The 27,559-nt window shown below is 54.4% G+C and overlaps 1 protein-coding gene across 5 annotated transcripts; it reads right to left on the reverse strand.

The window, feature by feature from the left end:
• Positions 1 to 77: 77 nt before the first annotated feature.
• Positions 78 to 27,206, reverse strand: PCSK7 (proprotein convertase subtilisin/kexin type 7). 5 transcript variants are annotated; one of them, XM_052652281.1, is made up of 17 exons: positions 27,114 to 27,206; positions 25,244 to 25,365; positions 24,311 to 24,790; positions 22,942 to 23,076; positions 21,783 to 21,948; positions 20,304 to 20,394; positions 19,371 to 19,425; positions 18,808 to 18,946; positions 15,131 to 15,231; positions 12,282 to 12,389; positions 11,688 to 11,795; positions 11,177 to 11,279; positions 3,635 to 3,956; positions 3,049 to 3,143; positions 1,999 to 2,092; positions 1,681 to 1,798; positions 78 to 1,423 (listed from the first exon to the last, which is right to left on the reverse strand). In XM_052652281.1, the coding sequence occupies exons 3-17, from the start codon at positions 24,776 to 24,778 to the stop codon at positions 1,061 to 1,063; spliced, it is 2,466 nt and encodes an 821-aa protein (XP_052508241.1). In that variant the 5' UTR covers positions 24,779 to 24,790; positions 25,244 to 25,365; positions 27,114 to 27,206; the 3' UTR covers positions 78 to 1,060. The 5 variants fall into 5 exon arrangements, 4 of the variants coding, with proteins under 4 accessions (XP_052508241.1, XP_052508242.1, XP_052508240.1 ...); XM_052652282.1 differs by having other exon boundaries at positions 3,800 to 3,956; positions 12,222 to 12,389; XM_052652280.1 differs by having other exon boundaries at positions 12,222 to 12,389.
• Positions 27,207 to 27,559: the final 353 nt, after the last annotated feature.

Consider the following 27,559-nt stretch of genomic DNA (forward strand, 5'->3'; position numbering starts at 1 on the left):
AAGGGAAAGAGGGGCAGCTTGGTGACTTGTGTTAGCTTTGGGGAGGTGGCCAAAAGGAGTGGGCAAAGGGCGACACTGGAAGGTTTTTATTTTGGAAAAGCTGTGCCGAAAAAATTCAACAAAATGTTGCTGTGGAAAGAGAAAACCAAATCGTAAGCATTAAAAAAAAAAGAAAGTTCCAATCAACCAACTCGCTCAGAGGGGAGGAGGCCAAGAATGGGAGGGAGTCGTAGCCCGCCAGGCAGCCGGCCGGCCTCCGGTGGGCACGGCCATTTCCCTGAGTACTTTGCAGAGGAAGATGGGGCGGCGGCAGACCTGCTGAAGATGCCCCGGTGGAGCGGCCTGGGCTTGGGGCCGTGCCTGTCCACAGCCCTGCCAGGTGCATTGTACTGGTCATTCAGGACGAAGGGGTCGGGGCGTGCTCAAGGTGGGCTTCTGCTGATCAGGACTGATGCAGGCAGCTGCTTTCAGGGCACATGTGCTGAGTTGGGGGCTGACTGCCAAACCAACATGGCCAAGTCCAAGGCTGAGGCTCGATGGTGAGGGGCAGAGAGGGAAGGGCAGCTGTTTCTGGCCCAGGGGTCGTTACACGGACAGGCATATCCGGGGGGCTCTTTCCAGCTTCCACCCCTAAGCCCTCTTCCCAAGGGACCCCAGTGACATTTCTGCTGAGATGCTCTCCTGGCCATGCGTGCTGAGGGTCTAGGTGACCCACACTGCTGGCCTGCCCTGGAGAAGCAAGGATGGAGGCTGGCCCAGTGGAAGCCCTAAGCCGTCGTCCGAGACCTTCTCACCTAAAGCTCCTACTCTGTTGGAGGAAGGCTCCGTGGCTGTTGCCAGCCTGTTCTCTGGCACCGCTGTTCTGCTGACTGGACCTTCTGCAGGCCCGTGCCCTCCCTGAGCGTGGTCTTTAGCCAAGGGCGTCTTCAGGCCTCTGGTCCCAGCTGGAAGCACCCAGACTGCTTTCTGCCCAGAGCTCCCAGGACTAGGAAGCAGCTTTCCACACTCCTACAGTCTTAGGAAGTGAAAGCCCGTCCCACGGTGGCTGTCAGGTCCCAGGTCAGCACATCTGCGCCTCCTTCCCCTGCAGCAGGTCTGGGGGCAGGAGCTGAGGGACATCCAGGGCACCCCTGCTCTGGGACAGGCTCCAGTCCCCCTGACCCAGCAGGTCAGGGGCGTGGAGCCCTGAGGTGGTGGGAGAGCCCTCGCTCTCCAGCCCCGCTCCGTCTGGATCCTGGCTGCTGCAAAGGGGCACTGATTCTAGTTCTGTCCCCTCCTCCTTGGCTTTCTGGCTTCGCTGGGGCCGGTGGCACGGTCCACTCCGACAAACTGGGCGAAAGGCCACGTTCCTCTGGCTCAAGTATACTTCCAGCAGGTAGTAAATGGTCCAGAAGATGGTGAAGCAGCCAATCAGCACCAGGGTCTGGGGGAAAGGCAAGCACCTATGTAGGGCTGCTCTCCCAGAAGCTTGCAGCCTTTCTCAGCCCAGAACAGTGAGCTCAGAGAGTCTCTCTCCTTCTGGGGGCTGCCTCTCCCACCCCCAAGCCATACCCTCTATTCCCCCCGACAAGAGAGTCAGCCGGGAAAATGGGGACCCAGGTCTGCCCAGTCCATCACTCCCAAGAAGCCTTGAGTAGCCCACTGAGGACAACACCCCAGGGCACCCCTGCCTGCCCGCACCTTGAGAGTGTTGGGGGTGATGGTGTAACCGTTTTCATCGGGGATGTTCAGCCCGGGCGGGCAGGGCAGCGTGAAGCTGTCGTGCAGGTATTTCCCACTCATGGCGCTTTCTAGTAGCCTGTGGAGCAGAGAGGAGACAACGATGCCCCACTCAGCCTGGTTCCACTACCCGCCTGCCTTGCCCATCCTTCCGCCTGCCAGCTGGACAGGGCGAGGTCCCACAGCAAACAGGGGACGCAGGAAGTGGAGCTCCCTAGGTGGCCTCCCCATCCTCCACCCCCAAGTCCCCGGCCCTCTGATGCCCATGTCTACACCTACCTCTGTCTGTCTCTGATGTCTACTGGACTCCACACAGAGCCATACAGGATAAGCTGCCATTGCCGGAGGACACCGGCTTGGGATGTCTTGTCTCCTAGGGCGGCAAGCAGGGTGGTCTGTGAGTCTCGCCTTGCGGCTGGTCAGACGGCAGAAGGCCCGCCCCCCCGCCACCCGGAGGGACTCAGCCCGCATGGGTGGGCGGCCACAGTCGTCTAACTGTGTCCCACTGACCCCGGGATTCTGCAGACCTGCCTCTCGGGTGCTCTTGGGAATGGAAAGGGGAGGGTGAAAGGGAGCACTCCAAAGCTAAGCAGTTTTTCCTCTTTCATGTTTTAGGGTTTCAGCTGGGATTTTTCTTGGAAAAAAAAAAAAAAAGTCCTGCTAAATTAAAGGTCTGAAAACCACCGGTCTGGTGAGATATACCTGAAAGTGAAAGACTCTTTGCGACCCCATGGACTGTACAGTCCAGGGCATTCTCCAGGCCAGAATACTGGAGTGGGTAGCTGTTCCCTTCTCCAGGGGATCTTCCCAAACCAGGAAATCGAACCTAGGTCTCCTGTATTGCAGGAGGATTCTTTACCAACTGAGCTATGAGGAAAGCCTGATGTATACCTAATTTGGGAGAAATTGGGAGGGTTGGGTTCAGTTTCCAATTTTCTCCTTAAAATACTGTATGATTTCACATATGTTACTTCAAACCTTGGGTGGGCCTCAGTTTAAAAAAAAACATGGTGAAAATTAGTCCTGCCCTTACCTGCCTACCAGGGCTGGCCGCAGGATGGTTATATGTGAAAGAACTTGAAATGTGGTTTCAACAAGGAATTTGTGTTGCTATCCTGAGGAAAAATGGATCAGTCACTTTGCCAAGGAAGATGAGAGGTAGTATTAATGAACAATTAATGAACAGGTCTCAATGCCCATTCTGTGGGTGAGGCATACTTCTTGGCAGCTACCCTTATGGTCCGATGGCACCCTAGGTGCTCCACCTGGGACACTTTCTGTGGGGACTCTGAGATCCAGAGGAACTGGCTGGGAGGCGGGCAGGCTTACCTACATCCCTGATGACGAGTCTGTAGGTCCCTTTTGCCCTCTCCCCCCAGCACCGCACCGTGGAGAAGGTCCAGTCATTGAAGCCGTTGGGATCCCTGGGGCAAGAGCACAGGAGACAGAGGAGGGTGTGGAGCAGGGAGCTGACCCCTTTGCCCAGGAGCACTTTCTTACTGTATTAGCAGCTATGGTCTGAGCTACAGCCAATCAGGAGGGTGCCACGAGGGGCCCTCAAGTGCTGGCCCTTGCCCCGGGATGGTCTCAGGAGCTGAGGGGCGTGTGTCAACGTGGTGAAGTGGAAAAAGGAGACGTGGAGAGAACACAGGCTTGGGAGTCCCATAGATCTAGGCTCACTGTTACGCTCTCAGGCGCTTACTAGGTCTATGACTTGTTTCCTCACTTGTAAAAGGAGGTTACAAAGTCTACTCTCCATCGTCTTTCTCTTGGTCATGCAGAGTGGTAGGTGGGATCTAGTTCTCTGACCAGGAATTGAACCCGGGCCGCCTGCACTGGGAGCGCAGAGCCTTAGCCACTGGACTGCCAGGGAAGGCCCTCTGCATCATTCTTACGAGGACTGAAGAAAACATACGTGAAGTGCAGTGCCGAGCACGCTGTAAGCACTCGAACAAAGCAGGTCACAAAGCCGGCACCAGGGGAGCTTAGGGCGAGGCGAGTGTCTACTCCTCCCAGATCTTCTCCTGGACAAGGCCCTCGCTGCAAAGAGAGCTCAGGAGGCAGGGGCACAAGTACGTACGAGTCCAAGCTGCGGGGGGCGCCGATAAGGGACATCATGCCACTGGGGCAAAAGAGCTTCACTTCCAAGCTGCCACGTCGTGGGTGGGTGATGGAGACAGTCACGGCCACGTGCTCCAGGGTCTTCAGCCCCGACATGTCCAGGTCCATCCTGCTGACTGTGGGAAGTCAGGCTGGGCAGCTGGGAAACCAGCCCCACAGATACTTACGCCCTCACTTCACCCCACCAAACAAAGGCATATACAAGTATCTCTGGCAACCCTGACTGAACCTTGTGTATACTAGGAAAGGGAATATGCTTGCTGATTTCAAGTTTATAATTTAGTTTAGAGTCCAGTCGGGAAGGCAACACATAACCACGACACAAGACAAGAAACAAACGGAGCCATTTCCAACGTTCATTCATCCAAAAAATAATTTCCTGAGTACCTCCCACATTTCAGGCACTGTACTAGACGCTGGGAGTGTAAAGGTAAGTTGGATACGGCCTCTGCCTTCTACCTGCAAGTGGAAAATGACATCGTATGAGGTCCACATAACGGATGCCAGAACAGAGATGAGGCAGACAGGTTTAGGCACTCAACTGTGGGACACACTCTGAGGAAGGAAGTGAATACAGATTGGTAGAGAGTGCTGGTAGAGGGTACTCTAGAAGGGAAAACGGTACATATAAAGGCAGAGGTAGAAATGACCAAGTTTCATACTGAAGGAAACACACGTTTTTGGGGGGAAAGGAAAAAACTGCTGAAGTGACGGGCTTCCCTGGTAGTCCACTGGTTAAGAATCCATCTGCCAGCGCAGGGGACACAGGTTTGATCCCTGGTCCAGGAAGACCCCACATTCTGTGGCACAACTAAGCCCGTGCGCTGCAGCTGCCGAGCCCAAGCACTGAGACTGCTGAAGCCCACGCGCCTGGAGCCTGCGCTCTGCAATGAGAGGAGCCACCGCAACGAGGAGTAGCCCTGCTTGCCACCACTAGAGACACGCCGGCGCCCGGGAATGAAGACCCAACAGAGCCACAGGTAAATAAAAGATGAGCTATGCACTTAAAAAAACGAACAACAACAAGAAACCCACCCAAGCTAGTGAAGTGAACAAACTTCAAGGAAATTGTACTGAAGGGAAAAAAGCCAATATTGAAAGGACACACAGTGCACGATTTCATTTACATAGTATTCATGAATAATGTTGACTATGGAGATGGAGAACAGATGAGTGGTTGCCAGGGATGGGGCTGAGGGGTCAGGTGTGGCCATCAGGGGTGACAGAGGAGTCCTGGGACGGGATGGCTCTCGGCATTGATTGTGGTGGTGGACACACGAGACTACATGTGGTAAAGTTGCACAGACACACAGACACACAGACACACACACACACACACACACACACAGAATCTCTAACTGGTAAAATCTGAGTAAGTTCTATGAATTGGACCAATATCATTTTCTTTGTTTTCCTATTGTTCTATTCGAAGACATTTAACATCAGGAGAAGAGCTCATAGGACTTCCCTGAACCGTTCTTTGCACCCTCCTGTCAGTCTACAATTATTTCAAAATAAAAAGTTAAAAAACCGAACTAGTGAAGTAGGAGACTCACTTGAGGAATATTAAGAAATTAGGCTGTGATGAAAAATGACTCTTTCCAAGACAACTTCTCTTCCATTAATTCAGGCCAACAGGCAAAGCAGAGAGCAATACCCAATTCCCAATACCCAATACCCAAGATGAAGAAGCTCAGAGAGGAAGTAAGAGATGACGGGCACGGGACCTCGGATGGGAAAGGCTTTAACATTTTTATTTTAAACAAGCAACTGAGAACTACTAGAGATTACTGTGCAAGGACAGAATTTTTTTTAAAAAGTGTTAAAGGGAGGTTACTCCTAACAGCTGTGGGTAGGCTGAACTGGAGTAGAAAGAAGAAACAGGTGACAGGAAGGCCAGCTAAAATAGCTGATTCTAGTCTATGGGTGAGGTGGTGTGGGCGTGGATAACTGGTCAAAGAAGAAACAGGGGGGAGTTCCCTGATAGTCCAGTGGTTAGGAATCTGAGTTTTCACTGCTGAGGGCCCGGGTTCAATCCCTGGTCAGGGAACTAAGGTCACAAAAGCTGTGCAGCACAGCCAAGGTAAAAAAGAAGAAGAGAGGGGGAAGAAAAGGCCCAGGGCTTCCTGTGGCCCCACTGTCTGTCCTTCCTGTTCATCCTGGCCTTCCACTCAGTCCCCTTCTCACTGGGCTCACGTCAGGAAGGAGGGCCACCACCCATTACCAGATGACACCAGTGTTCACGGGTCTACCTGTTCGATGCCATCTCTTCACATCCCTCTCCTTCCTCGACTCCACAGACCTTTCTCCACCCCACGTCAGCACAGACTTCCATGGCCAGACCCCAGGCCTTGTCCTTATCTGGCACTGCTTCACTTTTGAATGGGTTAGTTACTTCCCTTGTGGGATTTATTATGCAAACAACACAAATAAGAACAGTAGTTGAACAAAAATGAGAACAAAAAAGCTGCAAATTCTTGATGCTGTGTTGGTAAATACGCACTGAGCCTTCTCACTGCGTTTGTCTGCGTGCACGTGTGTCTTTTCTTTCACTCTTGCAACTCATGGAAGCCAATGTTCCGCCTTCCCAGAAAGCAACCAGCTGTCCCTTCGCTTTCTCCACTACTTTCTTTTTTTGGCTGTACCATGTGGCATGTGGGGTCTTAGTTCCCCAACCAGCAATCAAATCCGCACCGCTTGCAGTGGAAGTGTGGAGTCTTAACCACTGGACCATCAACCAGGAAAGTCCCTCCACCACCTTCGTGATTCCTTCATTTTCTTGCTCCTCAAGAGATCTGTCAAGCTCCTCTTCCCTAACCGCCTAAGATCCCACAGCTCATCTCTCCAACACGTTCTTATTTACATTCCCTTGTTTTCTTTTCCTTTCACAGTAACTATCCGGCAAAAGGCCAACACTGGATCAGACCAATTATACAGCCTCTTGGCTGGGTTTTCTTGCTTACGCCTTTCCCACTACAAAGGAAAAACAAACCCCTTCTCAACTCATCACTTGTGCCTACTAGTGCTAAGAGCCTGGGCTCTGGAGCCACCCAGCCTGGGCTCAAATTCCAGGCCAGCCATTTACTAGCTACGAGAATTAGTTTCCTTATCTGTAACACGTCCCCCTTATATGGTTCATGGTTAATCATTCTAAGATACACCCTCTGTCTCCTGTTTTCTGCTGTACCTGGGGGCTCCGGGCTCTGGAGAATAAACTTCCCAACTCCTGCCACCACCTGGCTGCTAAGCATGGGAGAAGGCACCTGGGCGTCCACCTTTTAAATGACACCTGGTTCTACTCTCATACCTCATCTTTGTCCTCTGAAGTGCATGGGGCCTCCGAATCCTGAGCCCTTTTTTCTGGCCACATTGCGTGGCTTGTGGAATCTTAGTTCCCATACCAGTGCATGAACCTGGGCCGTGGCAATGAAAGCTCAGAGTTCTAACCACTGGACTGCAGGGAATTCCCAGCCCTGAGTCTTTGGAGATTCTGTGGCATAAACGAGCTTGTTGCCTAGGATCACTCTTGCAGGTATTTGGTTTGCAATTTTCTTAGCCCTGCTCACTTCTCCATTCATGCTCTATCTTCCAAAAACGTACTGCAATCTCTACTTTGCTGTGATCTCTTCTCTCATTCTCTCTGTCCTTGTGCTCATTCCACTTCCATTCCTTCAGTCTTACTTTGGTGTGGTGAGGTTGTGCATACGTACATTTATATATGTGAAACTTACATACATATAAACTTTTACTATGCATGTAGGTGTGCTTAGTCCCTCAGTTGTGTCCAACTCTTTGCGACCCCATGGACTGTAGCCCACCAGGCTCCTCTGTCCATGGAATTTTCTAGGTGAGAATACTGGAGTGGGTTGCCGTTCCCTTCTCTAGTGTATCTTATTGACCCAGGGATTGAACCTGGGTCTCCTGAACTGCAGGCAGATTCTTTACCATCTGAGCCACCAAGCAACACATTACAAAGCATAATAGAACAGAACAGAATCCTAAAAGAGATTTGAGCGTGCTGGTCTGTGTTAGCATGTGTACAGAGTGGCATGCTGCGTGCAGTTACTTATTGGTGTGTACAGGGACTTGGGTGGCCACGCATGTGAGAACATGAGAATTATTTCATTAGAATTGAGCTAGTATATTAAACGAGTTAACCCTTAGGCCAGTGCTTGGCACATAAAAGGCATTTATCTCTTTTTTTTTGGCTGCGCTACATGGCATGCAGGATCTTAGTTCCCTCACCAGGGATGAAGCCCGTACCCCCTGTAGCAGAAGTGCGGAGTCTTAACCACTGGACCACCAGGAAGTCCTAGGGCACTCATCTTAGCTGATGATGATCATCATATTATTATTTTACCTTTAGCAACACGGGATCTTGTTCAACCACTGCCGAGAAGATCCCAGGGTTTTATTTGCCCATCATCTTACAGAAACTAGAAAAATCTCTATCCTTGTCACTATCCTTGTTTAGGGATCAGAATAAGACATGTCAATCTAGGAATCATTTGTGGAGAGGTGGCAGCTAAAGCCGTAAGTACAACTGGGCCATCAAGGACGAAGACGTAGAGGGGGGGTCAAGAATATGGCATGAATCTCAGACGGAACTCATGGTTTGGAAGTAGTGAGGTGAGTGAACAGAAAACCAAGTTCCTCAGGCCAGAAGAGGACCACGGAGCAAAGGAGGCCACTGGAGCCACAGGAGGAGCAGGGAGGAGGAGGTGGAGGAGGGGGAAGGTTGACACACAGGCCTCGTTAATCTGGTCCGACAACAGGGCTAAGCGTCATCGACCGAGATGAGCTGTGAGCTCGCCCCGGGTCTGAGCCTGAGAGGGGCACCTCAGAGTGATGAAGTAAGTCTTCAGCAGTGGAGAGAGGGGATAAAGGTGAGCAGTTGCTTTGGTTAGTTCATTTGAAAAGGTTACTAGCTGGAGGCAGTCAGGGGTTTAAACGTGTTTCCTAACAGATGTGCTGAGGGAGTTGGAAGGCAGAAGGAGGAATCCATGGGGAGGGAAAGACTGGGCAGGAGAGGAAGATTTGGAGCCAGGAAGGAACGGGACTGAAACATGGCTGGCGGTAGTCAGCTGGGGCTGCAAACAAGGATAAAAGGGTGTTTGCAAGAGGTGTTCAGGAATCTTCTGTAAAAACACACAGGCTCCCTTGTGTTTGAGATCCGCCTCCCAAGCCCCACCCTCTCTCCCGCCTTCCAAAGACATTTCAGACCCAGAGTCAGAGCTAAAGGAACCAAAGGGCCCTCCTGCCAATGGGGAGAAATGACAACCTGTCTTGCTCTAGAGCTGCCCTGCCTAAGAAGGTGGCACCAGCCACATGTGGCTATTTAAAATCAATTACAGGGACTTCTCTGGTGGTCGAGTAGTTAAGAATTTGCCTTGCAATGTAGGGGACACGGGTTCAACCTCTGGTCGAGGAACTAAGATCCCTTGTGCCATGGAGCAGCTTAGCAGCACAAATAGAGAACATTTCCACCATCACAGAAAGTTCTCTTGGTCACCACTGCTCTAGAGTCTTGGAATTTCACCTCCTTTTCCATAACAGGAATATTCACTTCCTTCTATCTTACAAAAAAGTTCACCTGCCAGCCCTTGGACACTGACTTGGCCAGGTCTTGGTGGGAAAGACTATCACTTGGCCATAGAGGAAGACGTTTGCTGATCGTCCGGGACTGAGTTGCTCAGCTCTATGTGAACTGGACTGACTTCCTGCAGCCTCCAAGAATGCCCATGAGCCTGGACCTTCAGTTCTGTCTGGAGTCACAACAACAGAGGGGAAGACATCTTTGCTGACCCTGGAGATCAGCAGACTGTTGGCTGCCCTCCAAACCCGTGAAGGGCTCCGTTAGCAAAACTTGCTGAGTCCACCTCCCTTCTCTCCGTCTTTCTCTCCCCTACTCCAACTCCTGCTCTCCTCCTCCTAGGACAATCTGTCCTTCTTTCTCCTGCTTCTTCCTGACAAACAAGCAGTTTCCAGATGCCTCTGTACCGAGGGAGTTTGTCAGACATGCTGGGGAATGTCCCTGGTTAGTGGGAGGCAGAGGATGATGAAGTTGAAAAGGACCCTAACCTGCTTCTAAGCTGACCGCCTCACTTGATGGATGTGACTGTGGGTTAATGTTACTTAAATGAGAGACAGCAGCTCTGGATAGGAGGTAATAAAAGTTAAAAGCTGTATTGTCTCCAAGACATGTGAGTGCAAAGCCCTGAGGTTCCTACTTGAACTGCATTCCTGGGAATGTTCCTACACTCTTCTGCCTTAGCTGATGCTTTATGCCCTTTCCAAGATAGCATTCCTTTTACGGAAAATGCAATGAACTGGGCCCATGGATTTCCTTCCACGTAGAGGGGAAACTGGGCAAGTGCTGGACGTGGTTAGGGAGAGAGACAACGGAACTCTTCCCACCCAGGGGAGCAGCCCCAACCCTCCCTTCTACGCTCCCATCTTTGGCCATCCCTCCTCGTGGCCACTGTGCTGGTCTGATCACTTCCTAGGAGGATGGGAACAGCGAGGACAAAGCTCCACCTGGGTACAAAGCATGGCTTGCTTCCGACTTTACAAAACAGTGGAGAACTCTGCTTGTCAAAATTCCTTGAGGAAAAAAAAAATCCCCAAAGAACTGGAGGTATGGAAAACTCTCCAGTGGCAACTCTGGGAAGTCTGCAGAGAGGATCCTCTCGCATGGTACCCCAGCCCAGCCGCCCTCTCCTCTGAGAAGGGTTTCAACCTCTGGGCTCAATATGAGACCACGTCTCGGACTGCCCACAGACAGCCCTCACCCGTTAGGACAGTCCTGTGGCCCTGGGTGGGATGGAGGTGGAGGCGGAGGGAGGGCCACTCCAGTCTAGAGAGCCCTCTGGGGACTCCTCTGTCCTCCCCCCACAGGTCCCAGCTGATTCTGTAATTAGACAAGCCTGCAAATCAAAGGGAGACATTCCCAGCTCCTTCACTTCATCCAAAGCCCACTGGGCTGCAGAGGATCATCTGGCAAGTTCCTAGCATGGAAGTCAGAGGAACATCTTTCGACTCGTGCCTGTCCTCCCAGGTCCTGGCCCAGCCCTTCTGCCAGCCTTCCTAATGGCTTGCTCAGCAGCTCCCTCCCACCACCTGCAACTCAGGAGAAAGGTCTCTCAAGCAGCCAGGGGGCCAGCCAACTCAGAAGCAGCAACATGTCCTAAAATGGTCAGAGAGAACGCCGCAGATCTGGCTGGAGCTCAGCTCCTAAAGGAAGGGGCAGGACCGGCAGGAGGACGAGTCTAACTTCTCCATCACCCCGCCCTGAGCCTCTGGCCCGGGATTAACTCCCTTTCTGCTGACCGCTTACCATTCCACAGCACCTCCAGGGGGCGAGCGGACAGTGGGATTGCCTTGTTCTCTTTCAACACAGGGCTGACGTAGGAAGCTAAGTAAGGGACAGACGTCCAGACCTGTGAAAGGAAGAGGGGGCAGCGAATGAACAAACGTAGAGACCTCACCCAGCCAATCTCACCTACCTGACCCCTAGGGCTGCACTCTTTTTATTTCTCCCTTAATCATCAGTCTTTCACTCTGCGGACAACCTGGACTGCTCCCTATGGCATCACGACACAGAGCCGGGGAACACGCTGGGTCCAGGGCAGCAGATGGGGAGCTGACACCCTGAGGGCTCCATGCAATACCAAGGTATCATTTACTCCTGTCAGTTTAAGAAACTTTATAGAGTGTTGAGCCTGCTTCTTCGTGGGTAAAATGGGTCTTGGGTGAATGAATATCTATTAAGCACCTACGACATGATGAGCAGTGTTTCAGGCATTCAGTTCGCCCCCTTGGCCCCTCCATGCAGGACAGCCATTCACCTTGGCGGCATTCACAAGTCTCCAAGCGTTGAGCAGGCCGAATCCGTGCTGGTGGCTGTGGCTGAAGCCGGCCTCATTGGTGATCCAGTCTGCATGGCGGTCCTCATACTGACAGCACAGGGGTCCTAGTGAGCCTTGCAGGTTTTAGGTTTCCTGACTCACCCTGATGGCTCATCCAGCCCAGACTCTCCCACAAAGGCTGCTAGGAAGGGACTCCCCGAGGAAAGCTGGGACAAAAGGGCAAAGCCCCGTGATGTCACCAGCCCAATGGCCTGCTTACAGAGGGACCTGGGAGCCCGCCCAGAATGCTCCTTTGCAGGTGACATGGCCGCAGCAGGACAGGGACAAGTGAATTCAGGTCTACGGTCTTGGTGGGGTCTCCACACTGCTTCTGTAGGAACTCAACTCTGGGAGACACTGGCACCTAATGCCTGGGACATCTAGAATCTGAACCTCCTGATACCTCCAAGCCCTCGGGATCAAAACTCTGAAGTGGGCTGGGCCAGGCCGCGCATCTGCCTGCGAAGGGCTCACCCGGGTGGCTGTGAAGACTATGATGTGCTGGACATCACGCCACGTAAGGCAGGGCCGCACCTGCAGCATCAGGGCTATCATGCCAGCCGCCAGGGGCGCAGCGGCCGAGGTCCCCGTGTGGCCCTCGGTGCAGCCAGTGCCCTTCTGAAGGTCCCAGTCGGTGGTCACCTGGGAAGACGAATGAGGGGGATGGGGGTTGCTGGTTAGGCCTGAGTTTCTGGGGCGGTGGGGGGAGAGGGCAGGGCGGGGCCTCAGAGCGAGCGAGCCTCCCGGGACCTCTCCGTCTGGCCGGTCAGGATGAAGGAGATTCTTTATCCTCCTGGGCCTTACAGGAGAACCTCTGGAGAGCTGAGGAAAACGAGTTACTCTGAGGGTCTTGGCTGTAGTAGCGCAGAAAAGAGGTGGAGAGGGGAGAGGCCTCATGTGTCCTGATTCCTGCTCAGCTGATGATCCCTTCCCCAATCACCACCCCTCCCCCCGTGGACAGAGGAGTGGCCGGGGAGCTCCGGGGCCCCCTAGCTGGGGCTGGAACAACAGTGACGGCGCTGGGCTAGGAACTCCAGCTTGGCGGCTCAGAGACCAGCCAGCCTGACTTCAGGGTGAACACAGGGAGTGCGTCCCAGGGAGAGGACAGCATCCCCCTCGCCCAGTGGTGGGCTCAGCATGGGCGGAGCATCTGCACCGCTGCCCACCCTGGCCTGTGGCAATCGACTGGCCGGGCCACCTCCCTGCTTGGGGCCGAGTGCCTCAGGTCCCCCTTCTCTACCTGCAGTCCTGAGGTGGGAGGTGAGAGTGGGGGTTGAGGGGGAGGGACATGGCACCTGTATGGCATCCAGTTCTTTCCACATTCTCATCCTCCCTGGAGCCACACAGGGTGGAGCCAGGGAGGGCCCTGCCTGAATCCATTCCAGCCTATGGCCCTCTGGATCTAGCATGTGGTGCCCATGCTAATACAAGAACATCTTTTCCTTCCAGGCTTCTCTCCTGGGTCAGATACCAAGGTGCTACCTTCTGCCAAGAGCTGCCCGTTCTCCACCATCCTTGCTGCTTGCCTTCCAGCTGTTATAGCAGCTGCCAAGACATGTCATTTCCACTCAGACGCTGTGCTCTCACAGAAGAGAAGGGAAAAACTCTTCAAGTGGAAGTCTCAATGAGGGTGGGAAGCCTGGTTTGTGCCAGGGAGCAGATTAATTTTTTCCTGTTAAGGAAACAGCCTCACAGTGACAGTCTAGTGTGGAGCCGGGAGGCTGGTGAACTTGCCTCCAGTGGCAGGAGCCCTGGGCAGCAGATGGTGGGGTGGCGTGTCCCTTCATGCCCGCCCTGGGGGAGGCAGTCCCACTGAGCTGGTCACTGAACAGAAACTGGCAACTGGTTTTCAAGATAGGGACAACTCAAAGATGGGAGGTTGGCTGAACAAACTCTCTTTGCATTTCTGGACAAATTATAGTTCAGATAGAAAGTGGTGGGGGTGAAGCAGAGTTGAGTCCAGAGGAGAAAAGACAGGCGCCCCAGAACAAGGGGATCTTGTATGCCCAGTAACTTCTCGGCCCCCGACTGTGGCTGGGGTGAGCAAGAGTCCTGCCACGATGTTCCTGTTGTTCCTCCCCCTCCAGCCTGGCCTGGGCTGGGGGTGGGTGGTGTCCCTCTGCACCCAGACTCCTGTCTGTTAAGCAAAGCCTCCTGCCCGCTTACTTTAGCTCACTCCCTTTTTTCTTCTCCCAGGGTGGGGGAAGAGGCTGGGGTCACCTGGCCCAGAGCCTTGGAACATTGTATTGACCAGAAGTCATTGAGCGGCAAAAACAGAATTTCAGTTTGGGAAAGAGAATTTGACCCAGAGGCAGCAGCCCAATTCCCAGCGGCCCCAGAGAGTCCTCCCAAGCGCGAGCCACTGGAGAAATGTGACACCGGCTGGCTGCAGCCCAGCCCTGCCCAAGAGCCCCCCGTCCCCGGGTCACTCTGTTACGGGCATCAGGACGGCCAGGGAGCTCTAAGATGATGGGCTGGAGCTGAGCCAGCTGGGGGTAGGCACTGTACTCTGAATTCCTTCACAGGTTCCCACAGCTTGAGAAACTCCACTTCCTTGCTCCAACTTCTTGTTTGCTGTGACTCCAAGCCCAGCTCCAAGGAAAGAGCTATCTCTGGGGTTGACGGGGACATTCCAGACTCCTTTTCCCACCCATGCGGTGCAGACAACCACTAGCTTTACTCCTGAGGATGAACAGGATCAGAACTCACAGTATTTACTTAAGGACTGCATAGCAATGCAATGATGATTTTTTTTTTAAGCCCATAGAAATTAGGCAAAGCCCGTATTCTACCAAAGGAAGACATTTCAAAGGTTCTTTCATCCATGTGTGCTCAGAGTGATTCCTATAAAGATATGCATATTTGTTAAGTTAAAAATTTAAAGATGAAGGAGCTTCCCTCATGGCTCAGTGGTAAAGAATCCGACTGCCAATGCAGGAGACACAGGTTCAATCCTTGGGCTAGGAAGATTCCACATGCCTCGGGGCAACTAAGCCCTTGCGGCACAACTACTAATCCCGTGCTCTGGAGCCTGGGAGCTGCAAGTACTGGGCCCATGTGCCCCAGAGCTTGTGCTCTGCAACAAGAGAAGCCACCCCAGCGAGAAGTCCAGACACTGTAATGACAGAGCCCCCCACTTGCCGAAACTAGGGAAAAGCCCATGCAGCAAGGAAGACCAGCACAGCCATACGTAAATAGGATTTTTAAAAATTTAAAGATTAAAGACCCTTTACACAGATACATTTAGAGTCCTCAACACCATTCTACCAACAGGGGCAGACTCTTAGGGAAACAGATCTGCTAGGGAAGAGGATCCCGAGAGCCAGGCTGGGGAGCAAAGGGCTGGGGAGCAAAGGGCCGGCAGGGTGGGGCAGCGCACTCACGATGCTCCGGAGCATCTTATCCCCGCCGCTGAAGGTGACCGCCAGCATGGAGGCACACTCCTCTGCGTAGAAAGGCATTCGTCCCTCCTCGTCCACAGCACCTGAGGGAGGAACAGAGAAATGGGAGTGGAGGTGAGGGTCTGAGAACATCAGACTTACCTCTGAGTTATCGTCGAGGGGTTGGTCCTGGGCTTAAAAAATGATCTCAGTGGTCCAAGTCCTTCAAGTACCCACATGCCTCCCCCGGACAAGCGGTCTCAAATGGCAGAGGGAGGTATGTGCCGAGACCATTCTTTCAGCAGACTGCAGGGGGTGGCTACTCGACACGGACTCATCCATTCACACATGCGTTTCTCAGATACTTATTGGTTATCTACCGCAAGTCACACACTGTGTGAGTGAGAGATGGGGACTGTGGGGAAAGGCCACAGACCTGATCTCAGGGAGCCCATGGTCAGAGCGGAGGTCAGGGAAGTAAGTACAATTGGGATGGTAAATGCCTACAGCAGGGAGCACAGGTAAAAGGCAGTTAATTTAGGCTGGTGTGGCGGGGAGGTCAGGGGAACGTTTCGGCAGGAGGGAAGCGACCCGTGGGAAGAGAGGTTGGAGCAGAGGCCTAACCAGCTGTGGTGGTGGAGCTGGAGGCTGGGGGCGCAGAAGGGGTTATCGCAGATGATGGGCAGAAAGTGCTCCCAGGAATAACTTATAAGGAAGTCCTGACCTCCCCTGAGAGCAGGGCTGGTTCTTCCTCACTATCAGAGTCTGAAGAGAGACTGTGCACACACACTCAGACACATGGAAGCTGGGGGCACACCCAGACACAAGGTCCCCTCACCCCTGAGTGACACACACCCAGACACACGGTCCCCTCACCCCTGAGTGACACCCAGACACACGGTCCCCTCACCCCTGAGTGACACACACCCAGACACACGGTCCCCTCACCCCTGAGTGACACACACCCAGACACACGGTCCCCTCACCCCTGAGTGACACACACCCAGACACACGGTCCCCTCACCCCTGAGTGACACCCAGACACACGGTCCCCTCACCCCTGAGTGACACACACCCAGACACACGGTCCCCTCACCCCTGAGTGACACCCAGACACACGGTCCCCTCACCCCTGAGTGACACACACCCAGACACACAGTCCCCTCACCCCTGAGTGACACCCAGACACACGGTCCCCTCACCCCTGAGTGACACACACCCAGACACACGGTCCCCTCACCCCTGAGTGACACACACCCAGACACACGGTCCCCTCACCCCTGAGTGACACACACCCAGACACACGGTCCCCTCACTCCTGAGTGACACACACCCAGATACACGGTCCCCTCACCCCGAGTGACACGTACCCAGAAACACGATCCCCTCACCTGAGTGACACACACCCAGACACACGGTTCCCTCACTCCTGAGTGACACACACCCAGATATATGGCCCCTCACCCCTGAGTGACATACACCCAGACACACGGTCCCCTCACCCCTGAGTGACACCCAGACACACGGTCACCTCACCCCTGAGTGACACCCAGACACACGGTCCCCTCACCCCTGAGTGACACCCAGACACACGGTCCCTCACCCCTGAGTGACACCCAGACACACGGTCCCCTCACTCCTGAGTGACACACACCCAGATACACGGTCCCCTCACCCCGAGTGACACGTACCCAGAAACACGATCCCCTCACCCGAGTGACACACACCCAGACACACGGTTCCCTCACTCCTGAGTGACACACACCCAGATACATGGCCCCTCACCCCTGAGTGACATACACCCAGACACACGGTCCCCTCATCCCTGAGTGACACGTACTCAGACACACGGCCCCTCACTCCTGAGTGACACACACCCAGAAACACGATCCCCTCACCCGAGTGACACACACCCAGATACACGGTCCCCTCACCCCTGAGTGACACATACCCAGACACACGGTCCCCTCACCCCTGAGTGACACATACCCAGACACACAGTCCCCTCACCCCTGAGTGACACACACCCAGATACACGGCCCCTCACTCCTGAGTGACACCCAGATACACGGTTCCCTCACCCCTGAGTGACACACACCCAGACACACCATCCCCTCACCCCGAGTGACACGCACCCAGACACACGATCCCCTCACCCGAGTGACACACACCCAGATACACGGTCCCCTCACCCCTGAGTGACACATACCCAGACACACGGCCCCTCACCCGAGTGATATACACCCAGACACATGGTCCCCTCACCCCTGAGTGACACACACCCAGACACACAGCCCCTCACTCCTGAGTGACACACACCCAGACACACCATCCCCTCACCCCGAGTGACACGCACCCAGAAACACGATCTCCTCACCCGAGTGACACACACCCAGATACACGGTCCCTTCACCCCTGAGTGACACACACCCAGACACATGGTCCCTTCACCCCTGAGTGACACACACCCAAACACACGGCCTCCTCACCCGAGTGACATACACCCAGATACACAGCCCCTCACCCGAGTGACACACCCAGACACACGGTCCCCTCACCACTGAGTGACACACCCACACACCCAGCTACACGGCCCCTCACCCCTGAGTGACACATACCCAGACACACAGTCCCCTCACCCTTGAGTGATACACACCAGACACACGGTCCCCTCACCCCTGAGTGACACACACCCAGATACATGGTCCCTCACCCCTGAGTGAAACACACCCAGACACACGGTCCCCTCACTCCTGAGTGACACACACCCAGACTCACGGTCCCTTCACCCCTGAGTGACACACACCCACACACCCAGATATGTGGCCCCTCATCACTGAGTGACACACACCCAGACACCCAGATACACGGTCCCTCACCACTGAGTGACACATACCCAGACACATGGTCCCCTCACCACTGACACACACACCCAGATACACGGTCCCCTCACCACTGAAACACACACCCAGATACACGGTCCCCTCACTCCTGAGTGACATACACCCAGACACATGGTCCCCTCACCCGAGTGACACACACACACACAGTCCCTTCAGCTCGAGTGATACACACACACACATCCAGATACGTGGTCCCCTCACTCCTGAGTGACACACACATACACACATACTGACATACTTGGTCCCCTCACACACACACATCCAGACACATGGTCCCTTTACTCTTGAGTGACACACACATATACACACTGAGATACATGGTCCCCTCACACCTGACACACACACACACCCAGATATACAGTCCCTTTACCTCTGAGTTACACACACACACACAGACACACACACACATCCAGATACATGGTCCCTTCACCCGAGTGACACACACTGAGATACATGGTCCCCTCACCTCTGACACACACACACACCCTCAGATATACAGTCCCTTTACTCCTGAGTCACACACACACACACACACACACACACACACACACACACACACCCGGATACACAGTCTCTTCACCCCTGAGTGACATACCACACACACATACTGAAATACATGGTCTGGTCACCTCTAAGTGACACACACACCCTCAGATACAAGTCTCCTCACTGCTGAGTCTCTCTTTTTCTCTCTCTTACACACACACACACACACACACACACACACACACATACAAGCGTGAGCACCCGTGCGCTGTGGGACCCCGGACCCACTACCTATGGTGACGGTGTAGATGGAGTTGGCGTAGCCATCGTAGTTGCAGTTGTCGTTGTGCTGGCCCCCATTGCCACTGGCCACCACAAAGATGCTCCCAAAGCCCTGGCGGCCAGCGATCACCCCGTGCTGCAAGGCGGCCTGAGGAGCGAAACACGCAGCTCAGCTGAGGAGCTCACAGGAAGACCCTACCCACCACGCCACTCGCCCTCCTGTCCCCTTCTAGAGGAAAACACAAAACCCCAAGGGCACTGGACAAAGGAGAAAGAGACTTAAAGATGGCCTTAAGAGGGTAAGGGGGCTGTTAGTGGAACAACTGCTTGATGGATGTGTTCTGCTTATCAGAGCAGGTGGGGCCAGAAATGCGGAGCCGAGCACAAAATCAGAGCAAACCACTGCTCCATTCTAAGAAAGTCCCCCTCACCCCTTCACCCCGGGGCAGGAGTGCTGTTCCCAAAGGAGCGGTTGGGGCTACAAGGCAGGTCTGGGGGAGGGCGGGAGCAGTTCCGGGAATGGGATGACGAGGGTGAACTTGGTCCCCAAGGTCTCCACGGTTCCCAGCTACCTTGCCCAGCTGGTGGGGGCCGTCCACTGTCTTCCCGTCATCATCTGGTCCCCAGCTGTGGAGAGACACCCAGCGGGAAGAGCCAGGGCCAGGCCGTGGCTGCCCACCCAGCCCAGCCTCGGCGGGCTGTCCCTCTGCCCCATGCTTCCCCTCCTCCCAAGGGCTCCAGCCCAGGACTCGCGTGATGGAAGGACGTAAGAGTCCAGCCCTCACTCCAAAGTGGAAAACAGGACGTGCTAACATTCTTGTCCTTGGAAACCTTCCCAGTTCAGGACTACTCTAACCTGCTCCTAAAACCCCCTTCTCAGGTCCCCAGGGAATACAGTGTGGTGGAAAGGGATGAGAGACCACCCCTTCCCCACCAAAGAAGCCAATTCTAGGCCTGATGGCAGAGCGCCTGCGAAGGAAGTAGACAGCCTGTGTAAGCTGTCTAGGAGTCCTCTGTCCTTTCTCTGCGTGTGGAGGGCGTCGTGTATCTACAGGAGATGCTGGCTGGGGAAGAACAGGCTGCCGTCGATGTGGCGCGAGCAGCCCAACCTCAGCTCCTGCTTCTCATCCACCCCCTTCCTGCCAGATCCACAACTTGGAGCTGCCGGTGTGTCCCTGGGTGGGGGCAGAGGGGCTTCGAGCTGGGCGTTCAGCCCAGTTGTGGTAGGACAGGAATCCTGAACTTCTTCCAGAGCATTACGAGCGTGTTAAACAGGTAAACACGAGGCAGGATGGGTGCTCCTTGTGTGGCAGCCTGATCACTGGGGTGACTTGGGGCTTGAGACAGAGGACCCAGAAGCCAGGGGTCTGGAGAAATAAGGGCGGTGGACTTACAGGCTGTACCCCATGGGACAGCCCCTCACACACACCGCTGTTCTCTGCTTGGGGGATTCGCCCGGTGCCCCCACCTCCGGCCCCTTTACACTGTTCCTGGCTGCGCCTCACCTGCAGCTGTAGATGTCGTTGATCTGATAGTGCTTATTGAACGCCACAGCCTCCATGCTGTCTGTCAGGGGTCCATCCAGTACTCGGATACCTAGGCGGTGTAGGCCATACCAGCTCCTCAATAATGCTGGTCTCCTACATAGGGAGCCGGGTGGTTGTGGGGGCCCCCTGTGGAGACTTACTTTTCTAAGTGCTCTCGGATCTTTTGAACCTTTATACCATGTGCATGTACCTGGCCAAAAATATTTTCTAATGTAATGCTAAATCTTAGACTTTATGGATCCTGGGGTCTGGTGGCCAGAGGCATAGGCTAGAAGGTAGGGAATCCAAAGTTCCCTTTTTTCACGCATCCTTTATCTCATAAAACACTGCAGTGGTGCTTGACACAGATGGTATTCAACAGATGGTTCTCAGCCCATTGCTGAGACGTCTAGTGGACATCTAGTCTCACCTTCTAAGAAGGGGCAGGTCACATCGTGGTGGAGCTCTCAGAAGGGACCTGGGCTCCCTCCCTCCGTAGTCTCATTTACAGAGAGGGCTGCTGACCCCTGCTGGACTATAGGAGGAATGCAGCCAATCCGTTCCAGCCTTGTAAATGCAGGCTCCAAGCGTTTATGAGAAATCACCAGGAAGGTGTCCGCATCCATTCCCTTCACCCTCTGCCTTGATGGACAAAGACTGAGAGGCTGAGGAGCCATAGAACCACCCCAGTATGGGCCAGGGCCACTCAAGTCTCTTGAAAGGATGGGGAGCAGACAGTGACCATCAGCAGGGGTGGGAGCTAGAGAGCAGGGAGAAGGGAGAGGGGCCTCCACAGACACACGGGATCAAGAAAGAAGGGGAGATGAGGAGGCCATTGGTAAACCATGAAAATACGAAAACATGGATAAGTAAAAGGAGCTATCATTACAATGAGCTGAGCACTGATGGGGCATAACCATGATCAGGAAAAGGGAAGCGGAGTCTGAGCAGCTGTCCTTGGGCCTCCATCTCTCATCCACCTCATTTTCACGCTCTTAGCTGTTTTATATACTCATGCGTGCTCAGTTGTGTCCAACTCTTTGAGACCCCACAGACCCTGCCAGGGTCCTCTGTCCATGGAATTTTCGAGGTAAAAATCCTGGAGTGGGTTGCCATTTTCTACTCCAGGGGATCTTCCTGACCCAGGGATTAAACCCGCATCTCTTGTGTTTCTTACATTGATTGACAAGTGAATTCTTTACCACTGAGCCACCTGGGAAGCCCTTTTTAAAGTGGGGTTTGCTGCTAAAAACACGTTAGAAACACCAAAGCACTGAGAAAAAAATCAATGAGCCGATCTGTCCTGCAGACACCTATTTATGAGCGTACCCTTTTCTTCTGCTGTGTGTTAAAGGCGAAATAAAGTCGTGTTGAAATTCAAGGAGGAGGGACAGAGGATGAAGACAGCAGTCACGGGGTGGGGGGGCGGGGGGTGTACCGAGGCTGGACTGGAGGTACCTGCTATGCGGCTCCCGAACGCCACTCCCACCGCACAGAAGCTGTTGTTGGGCACAGCAGCAATCTCGCCTGCGCACCGCGTGCCGTGGTGGTTGCCATTCTCCAAGTCTGGGTGGGGCATGGGGTCAGGGTCATTAGAGTTGAGGTCATAGCTGCCCTCAGGGCTCTGAAACATGGCAGGGGAGGAGGGGGGAGATGTGATCACTCACTGGTTCCAACCGGTCAGGTCTTGGAGCTCAGAGAGAGAGAACTGGGGGTTTGGGGCTCTGAGCCAACGCTGCGGGCCCCTCTCTGCCACCCACACGGGCGGCGTAAGGACAGGACACCTAGGGCAAAGCTGAGAAGTGCTGCGTGTTGTGCTGTGCTGTGCCAAGTCGCTTCAGTCGTGCCCGACTCTTTTCGACCCCATGGTCTGTAGCCTGCCAGGCTCCTCTGTCCATGGGATTCTCCAGGCAAGAATACTGGAAGAGTTTGCCATTTCCTTCTCCAGAGGATCTTCCCGACCCAGGGATTGAACCTGTATCTGTTAGGCCTCCTGCATTGGCAGGCAGGGTCTTTAGCGCCAGAAGTGCTATAGCTCTAGGCAAACTTCTCTCTTGGCCATTATTATAGAAATATGCCCTGGAGCTCTTCCATGGTAAGCCGGGGATAAAAGAGGCTTCTAGCTACTTAAAGGGCAGGCTTTACAGAGGGGGAGGCACTGCGACTTAGACCCTGATGCTGGGAGGGACTGGGGGCAGGAGGAGAAGGGGACGACAGAGGATGAGATGGCTGGATGGCATCACCGACTCGATGGACGTGAACCTGAGTGAACTCCGGGAGTTGGTGATGGACAGGGAGGCCTGGAGTGCTGCGATTCATGGGTCGCAAAGAGTTGGACACGACTGAGCCACTGAACTGAACTGAACTGACTCCTTACTTCCCAGGGCAGGGAGTGGCAGCAGGATCCAGGAAGTATCTCTCTGCTGGGCTGGAGCCTGTGTCCTAGCTGCCAGGCCACAAGACTGCCTGGGGGAGAGGAGCTGATGAAGAGCAGCATCCTACCTCCCAGGCCCTTTCCTCTGGCCCAGTGAGAGGTCACTGGGAAAGGGAACAGGCCTGAGGCAACATCAAGAATCAGGTAAGGCCTGGGGGCGGGACTGACTCCAGGACCACTCACGTAGTTGGGTGCGATGTCCTGGATGGTGTGCTCCACGCCGTCATCCACGACCACCACGGTCACCCCGCGCCCGGTGACATTGCGCTCCCAGACACCCGTCACATTGATGTCCCTGCCGGGGCTCCGCCGGTTATTCTGGGGGAGAGACGGGGTCAGGAACTGCTCTCTGAGCCTTGGGAGTCCAGCGATGTGCAGCACAGCCCACAGGGAGACAAGCATAGCAAGCACCCCCTTCGCACTCTTGGCCGCTGTCAGGGGGCCAGAGAGAGGGGTGGACAAACAGGGGTAGATGGGGACAGAGCCAAGGAGGGAACCTGTGAGAGCTCTGCCACAGCCCAGGTGTCCAGGAAAGCTTGGCATCACTCATGGGCAACAAGGGTGAAACAGTGACTAGGGTTAAGGGCTGGGTATTAATATGCTGTATGATATACACTGGGACTTCCCAGATGGCACTAGTGGTAAAGAACCTGCCTGCTAATGCAGGAGACATAAGAGATGCAGGTTCAATCCCTAGGTTGGGAAGACCCCCTGGAGGAGGGCACGGCAACCTACTCCAGTATTCTTGCCTGCAGAATCCCATGGACAGAGGAGCCTGATGGCTACAGTCCATGGGGTCACAGAGTAGGACATGAGTGAAACGACTTAGTATCCACTGCATGCATGATACACATTATATTAACATTGTATAATATAATATTACTAGCTAACCCCTGCACAGGCATCATATACACTATATTAACATTGTATAACATAACATTACTAGCTAACCCCTGCACAGGCATGATATACATTATATTAACATTGTATAATATAATATTACTAGCTAGCCCCTGCACAGGCATGATATACACTATATTAACATTGTATAACATAACGTTACTAGCTAACCCCTGCACAGGCATGATATACATTATATTAACATTGTATAACATAACATTACTAGTTAACCCCACACAGGCATGATATACATTATATTAACATTGTATAATATAATGTTACTAGCTAACTCTTGTAAAGTGTTTCCCATGTGTCTGGCACACATACACTAGTTCACTGAACTGTAACCATTCCGTCTCCATTAACAGAGAGGTTAAACAGTGCACCCAAAGGCACAGGCTAGTCAGTGGCAGGCAGCCCAGGCGGCCTGGCCCCAGCGCCCGCACCGGGCACCGCAGTCCTCTGGCTCTCTGGGAGCGAGCACAGGGTACGTGGAGCCCAAGGATGAAGGCTACCATTGAAGCCCACGGAAATGTCTCCTCAAGCAAAGGATGGGAGGCCCCTGAAGAGTTAACACAGACAAACGCCCACTAGAGCACCGGGTACCCCCGCCCTGGCTGTCTGAAGCTGGAAGCGGCAGCGGTGGACTCACCAGGTGCCACTGCTGCGGGTACTTGGGGTCATTGAAGTGGACGCTGCGCTTGGCCCGCTTGAGCAGCCTCTGTTCTGAGTGCCAGCGCACAGCTTCGTGCCTGGCCAACACGGCCTCCACCTGCTGCCGGACGGCCTCGACCTGCCGGGCCTGGCGATGCCCCGCTGGCTGGACCAAGAGGTAGTGCCCCTGGAGCTCCCCAATGCGCCCCGCGTTCATCAGCCCCGTCGCCTGGGCCAGAGCATCTGCCCGCTGTTCCAGCGACTCCTCTGCACCCTCACCTTCCGGACCGTCCAGACGCACTGCCCAGCTTAGCCCCCTGGGGCCCTGGGCCCCGGGCCCACCTGCCCCCACCAGGCCCATAACCCAGGGAAGCAGCAGCAAGAGCCCAGCTAACTCCAGCCAGAGGCCCGTGGGCAGGCCCAGGGGGGCATCTGAGTGTGGCACTTTCTGCCTCCCTTTCGGCATCAGAGCAGTAGTCTGCAGACAAAGAGAAGGACATCAGAGGTAAAAGAGCTGATAATGGCAGGAATCTCAGGGGGCGACCGAGCACCAACCTACCACACCCGGAGACTCCTAACCCATGCCTTTTAAACCATTAAATGTGTGATCCTCTCTTTGAATTCACACCGATCTCTGACCAACAGGGATAAGCCCCTGGGGGGAGTGGGGGGCAGCACTAAGCCTAGTGGGTCCGTCGATGGCACGATTATCACGAGACAATCAAGCAGGAATGCCCAGGTGCTAACGGGTACCACACTGCTCTTCCCCACTGTTGCCATCTTGAGCTCAGAAGTCGTATCGCTCCTGCCAATTCCTGGCAGCTCCATGATTGTTCTTTAGAAAAGACCCTCCTCCCTTCTTCAGAGGGGACAGAAATCTTCCCCCAGCTGACTTCTCAGCTAACTTCCCACGGTGGGGGCCCATTCCCACCTGGACTCAGAGTGAGGCTGAGCTCCTGGTCTGGTTAACCACCTCACGCTCATTTTGTGCAAATGGAGAAAAGGCATTCCTTCCGCTGTGAGTAGCAGTGACTCCCAGCACAGACCGCAGACCTGTAGGCCCCAAGAAAACAAGAAACGGTGTCCTCCCAAACCCAGTGGAGCAGGCAGAGGCTATCCAGGAACCCTGGGATCTGTGACCAAAGAAACTGCCAATGAGCACTTGCAGGAATCTCAAATAGGTCACAGACTGGAACCAAACTGGTATAGTAAGGCCAGATGGGTACAAAACCCAGAAACCGTACTTCTCATCCTAATCATCGGGCCATTCTCTCTTTTTTCCCTAGATGCCGAGAAGAGGGCTTGAACTCTTACCCAAAACTTCTCTTGAAAAAGTAGGTAAGGGGACTTCCCTGCTGGTCCACTGGCTAAGACTCTGTGCTCCCAATGCTGGGGGCCTGGATTTGATCCCTGGTCAGGGAACTGATTCCACAAGCAGCAACTAAAGATCCAGCATGCCACAATTAAGACCCGGTGCAGCCAAAATAAATAATAGATAACTAAATATTAAAAAAAAAGAACAAAAAAGTAGGTGGGACTGCTTCTTAGAAGTCTGGGTGGCAGCTCACTTCCTGGTTTCTGTACCTCTGAGAGACGCCAGGGGAAATAAGAGTAGGAGGAGGCAGGGGAAAAATGGGGAAAAGCTCAGAATGCAAACAAAACTGAACAGGAATAAGAGGCAAGTGGGTGGGGTGGGGATTGGAAAGTACCACTACAGGGCTTCCCTTAGTCACTAGCTCAGCAAGTTGTCTGTGAAGTGTTCTAAACCTGGGACGGCCACCCATGGCTTGACAGAAGGGCCAAATTAGTGGGCAAATGTGGGGACAGGGACAGGTGACTGGGCCGTGGGACAAGTGTGTCCCTACTGGTGGCTGAGCTCCTTCAGAAGCATCTGCTCTCTGGTGAGCTGGGGGTGGGTGGGTGGGGGTGGAGGGGGTCACCTTGAGGCAGGGCTTAGTACCTGCACACATACCCAAGTGGATCAGTCTGAAAATATGGGTATTGTACACAAGTCTCTTTGGAAAGAGAGAAGGGAACCTCTGCCACCTAACATTTCCTTCCCCAGATCCATGTATCTCCTTCTCTCTTAGGTTCCCAGGAAAATACCTCCCTGCCCGCCAGCAGCCTTCACTGTCCCAAGACATTCAGGTGTCCTTCCCAGTCTGCAGGCCTTACTGAAGCAAAACAAAATTCTTGTGAGATAAGTTGACAGCGACCCAACTGGGCAAGGCTCCTTCGGTCTCAGCGGAGCCCACAGATTTCCGGAAGACAGGGGAAACCTGACCACCACATCCTCCAGTCCTTCTGGCAGGGCAGGACTTGACCCCGCAGCTCACCTCCACCCTCGGCTTTTGGGAAAGGAAGTTTAGATATCATCTGAAAGCAGATCTCAACTTTGCCCCCAACTAACTAGGCGTGTCTCCACAGCTCTTAGGTGCCAAGGAGGGCAGCCCGAGTCCAAGATTCCTGTTCCCAAGAGGCTGTCTTCCTCCTCCTCCTCTTGGGAACCTCGCAACCTCTACAACCTGTTCCTAGAAATCAGGCTGCCTGCCAGAGGTCAGTTTCATCGACCGCTGGCCTCCAATGCCCGGTGCAAAGGGCCCCCCTCTCCTCAGAGGACCCGCACGATCTTGGAATCCTGGACGCCGTGGCCCCTTCTCCCTGGGCTCGCGCACGCGGGGAATGAAGGCACCCTCTGGGCAGCTCGCTCATCCTCAGACAGCGGCTGCAGCCCCCCGCCACCCCCAGTTCTAGAGCACCCGGACTTCCCATGCCCCGCCCCCACCGAGTTCCCAGCTCACCGGCCCGGCCGCCGCCGCCGCCGCCGCCGCCGCCGCCCGCCTGCGGAAACTCGCGGCTCCGCGGGAGCCCGAGAAGCCGGTGACAGCAGCATCACTTCCGCCCGGCGGCGCAGCCAATCAGCGGCGGGCCCCCGGCCGGGCCGAGAGAGTGGCCAGGAGCCGCCGGCGACGCTGTGGGGCGCGGGGGGCGGGGCGGCCCCTCCGGGAGTCCTCCGCTGAGCGAGCGGCGCGTGCGGCGGCTGGCCCACCGCCCCGCGCCCTCGGGGCACCTGCAGAAGCTACCCTCTCCATAAGGCCGGCCCTCTCCCTCATGGCGTCCTCTGGACACGGCATCTCGGTTGAGACCTTTAAAACAACACTTGTTCCTCTTCTCTCTCTGACCGCCATGACCCTGACTCTTGCCTCATAACCTTCCTAGAGAGGGGTTCTCCCTCCGCCAGGTCCCA

Source organism: Budorcas taxicolor, chromosome 15 (assembly GCF_023091745.1).
Source record: "Budorcas taxicolor isolate Tak-1 chromosome 15, Takin1.1, whole genome shotgun sequence".
NCBI lineage: Eukaryota > Metazoa > Chordata > Mammalia > Artiodactyla > Bovidae > Budorcas > Budorcas taxicolor.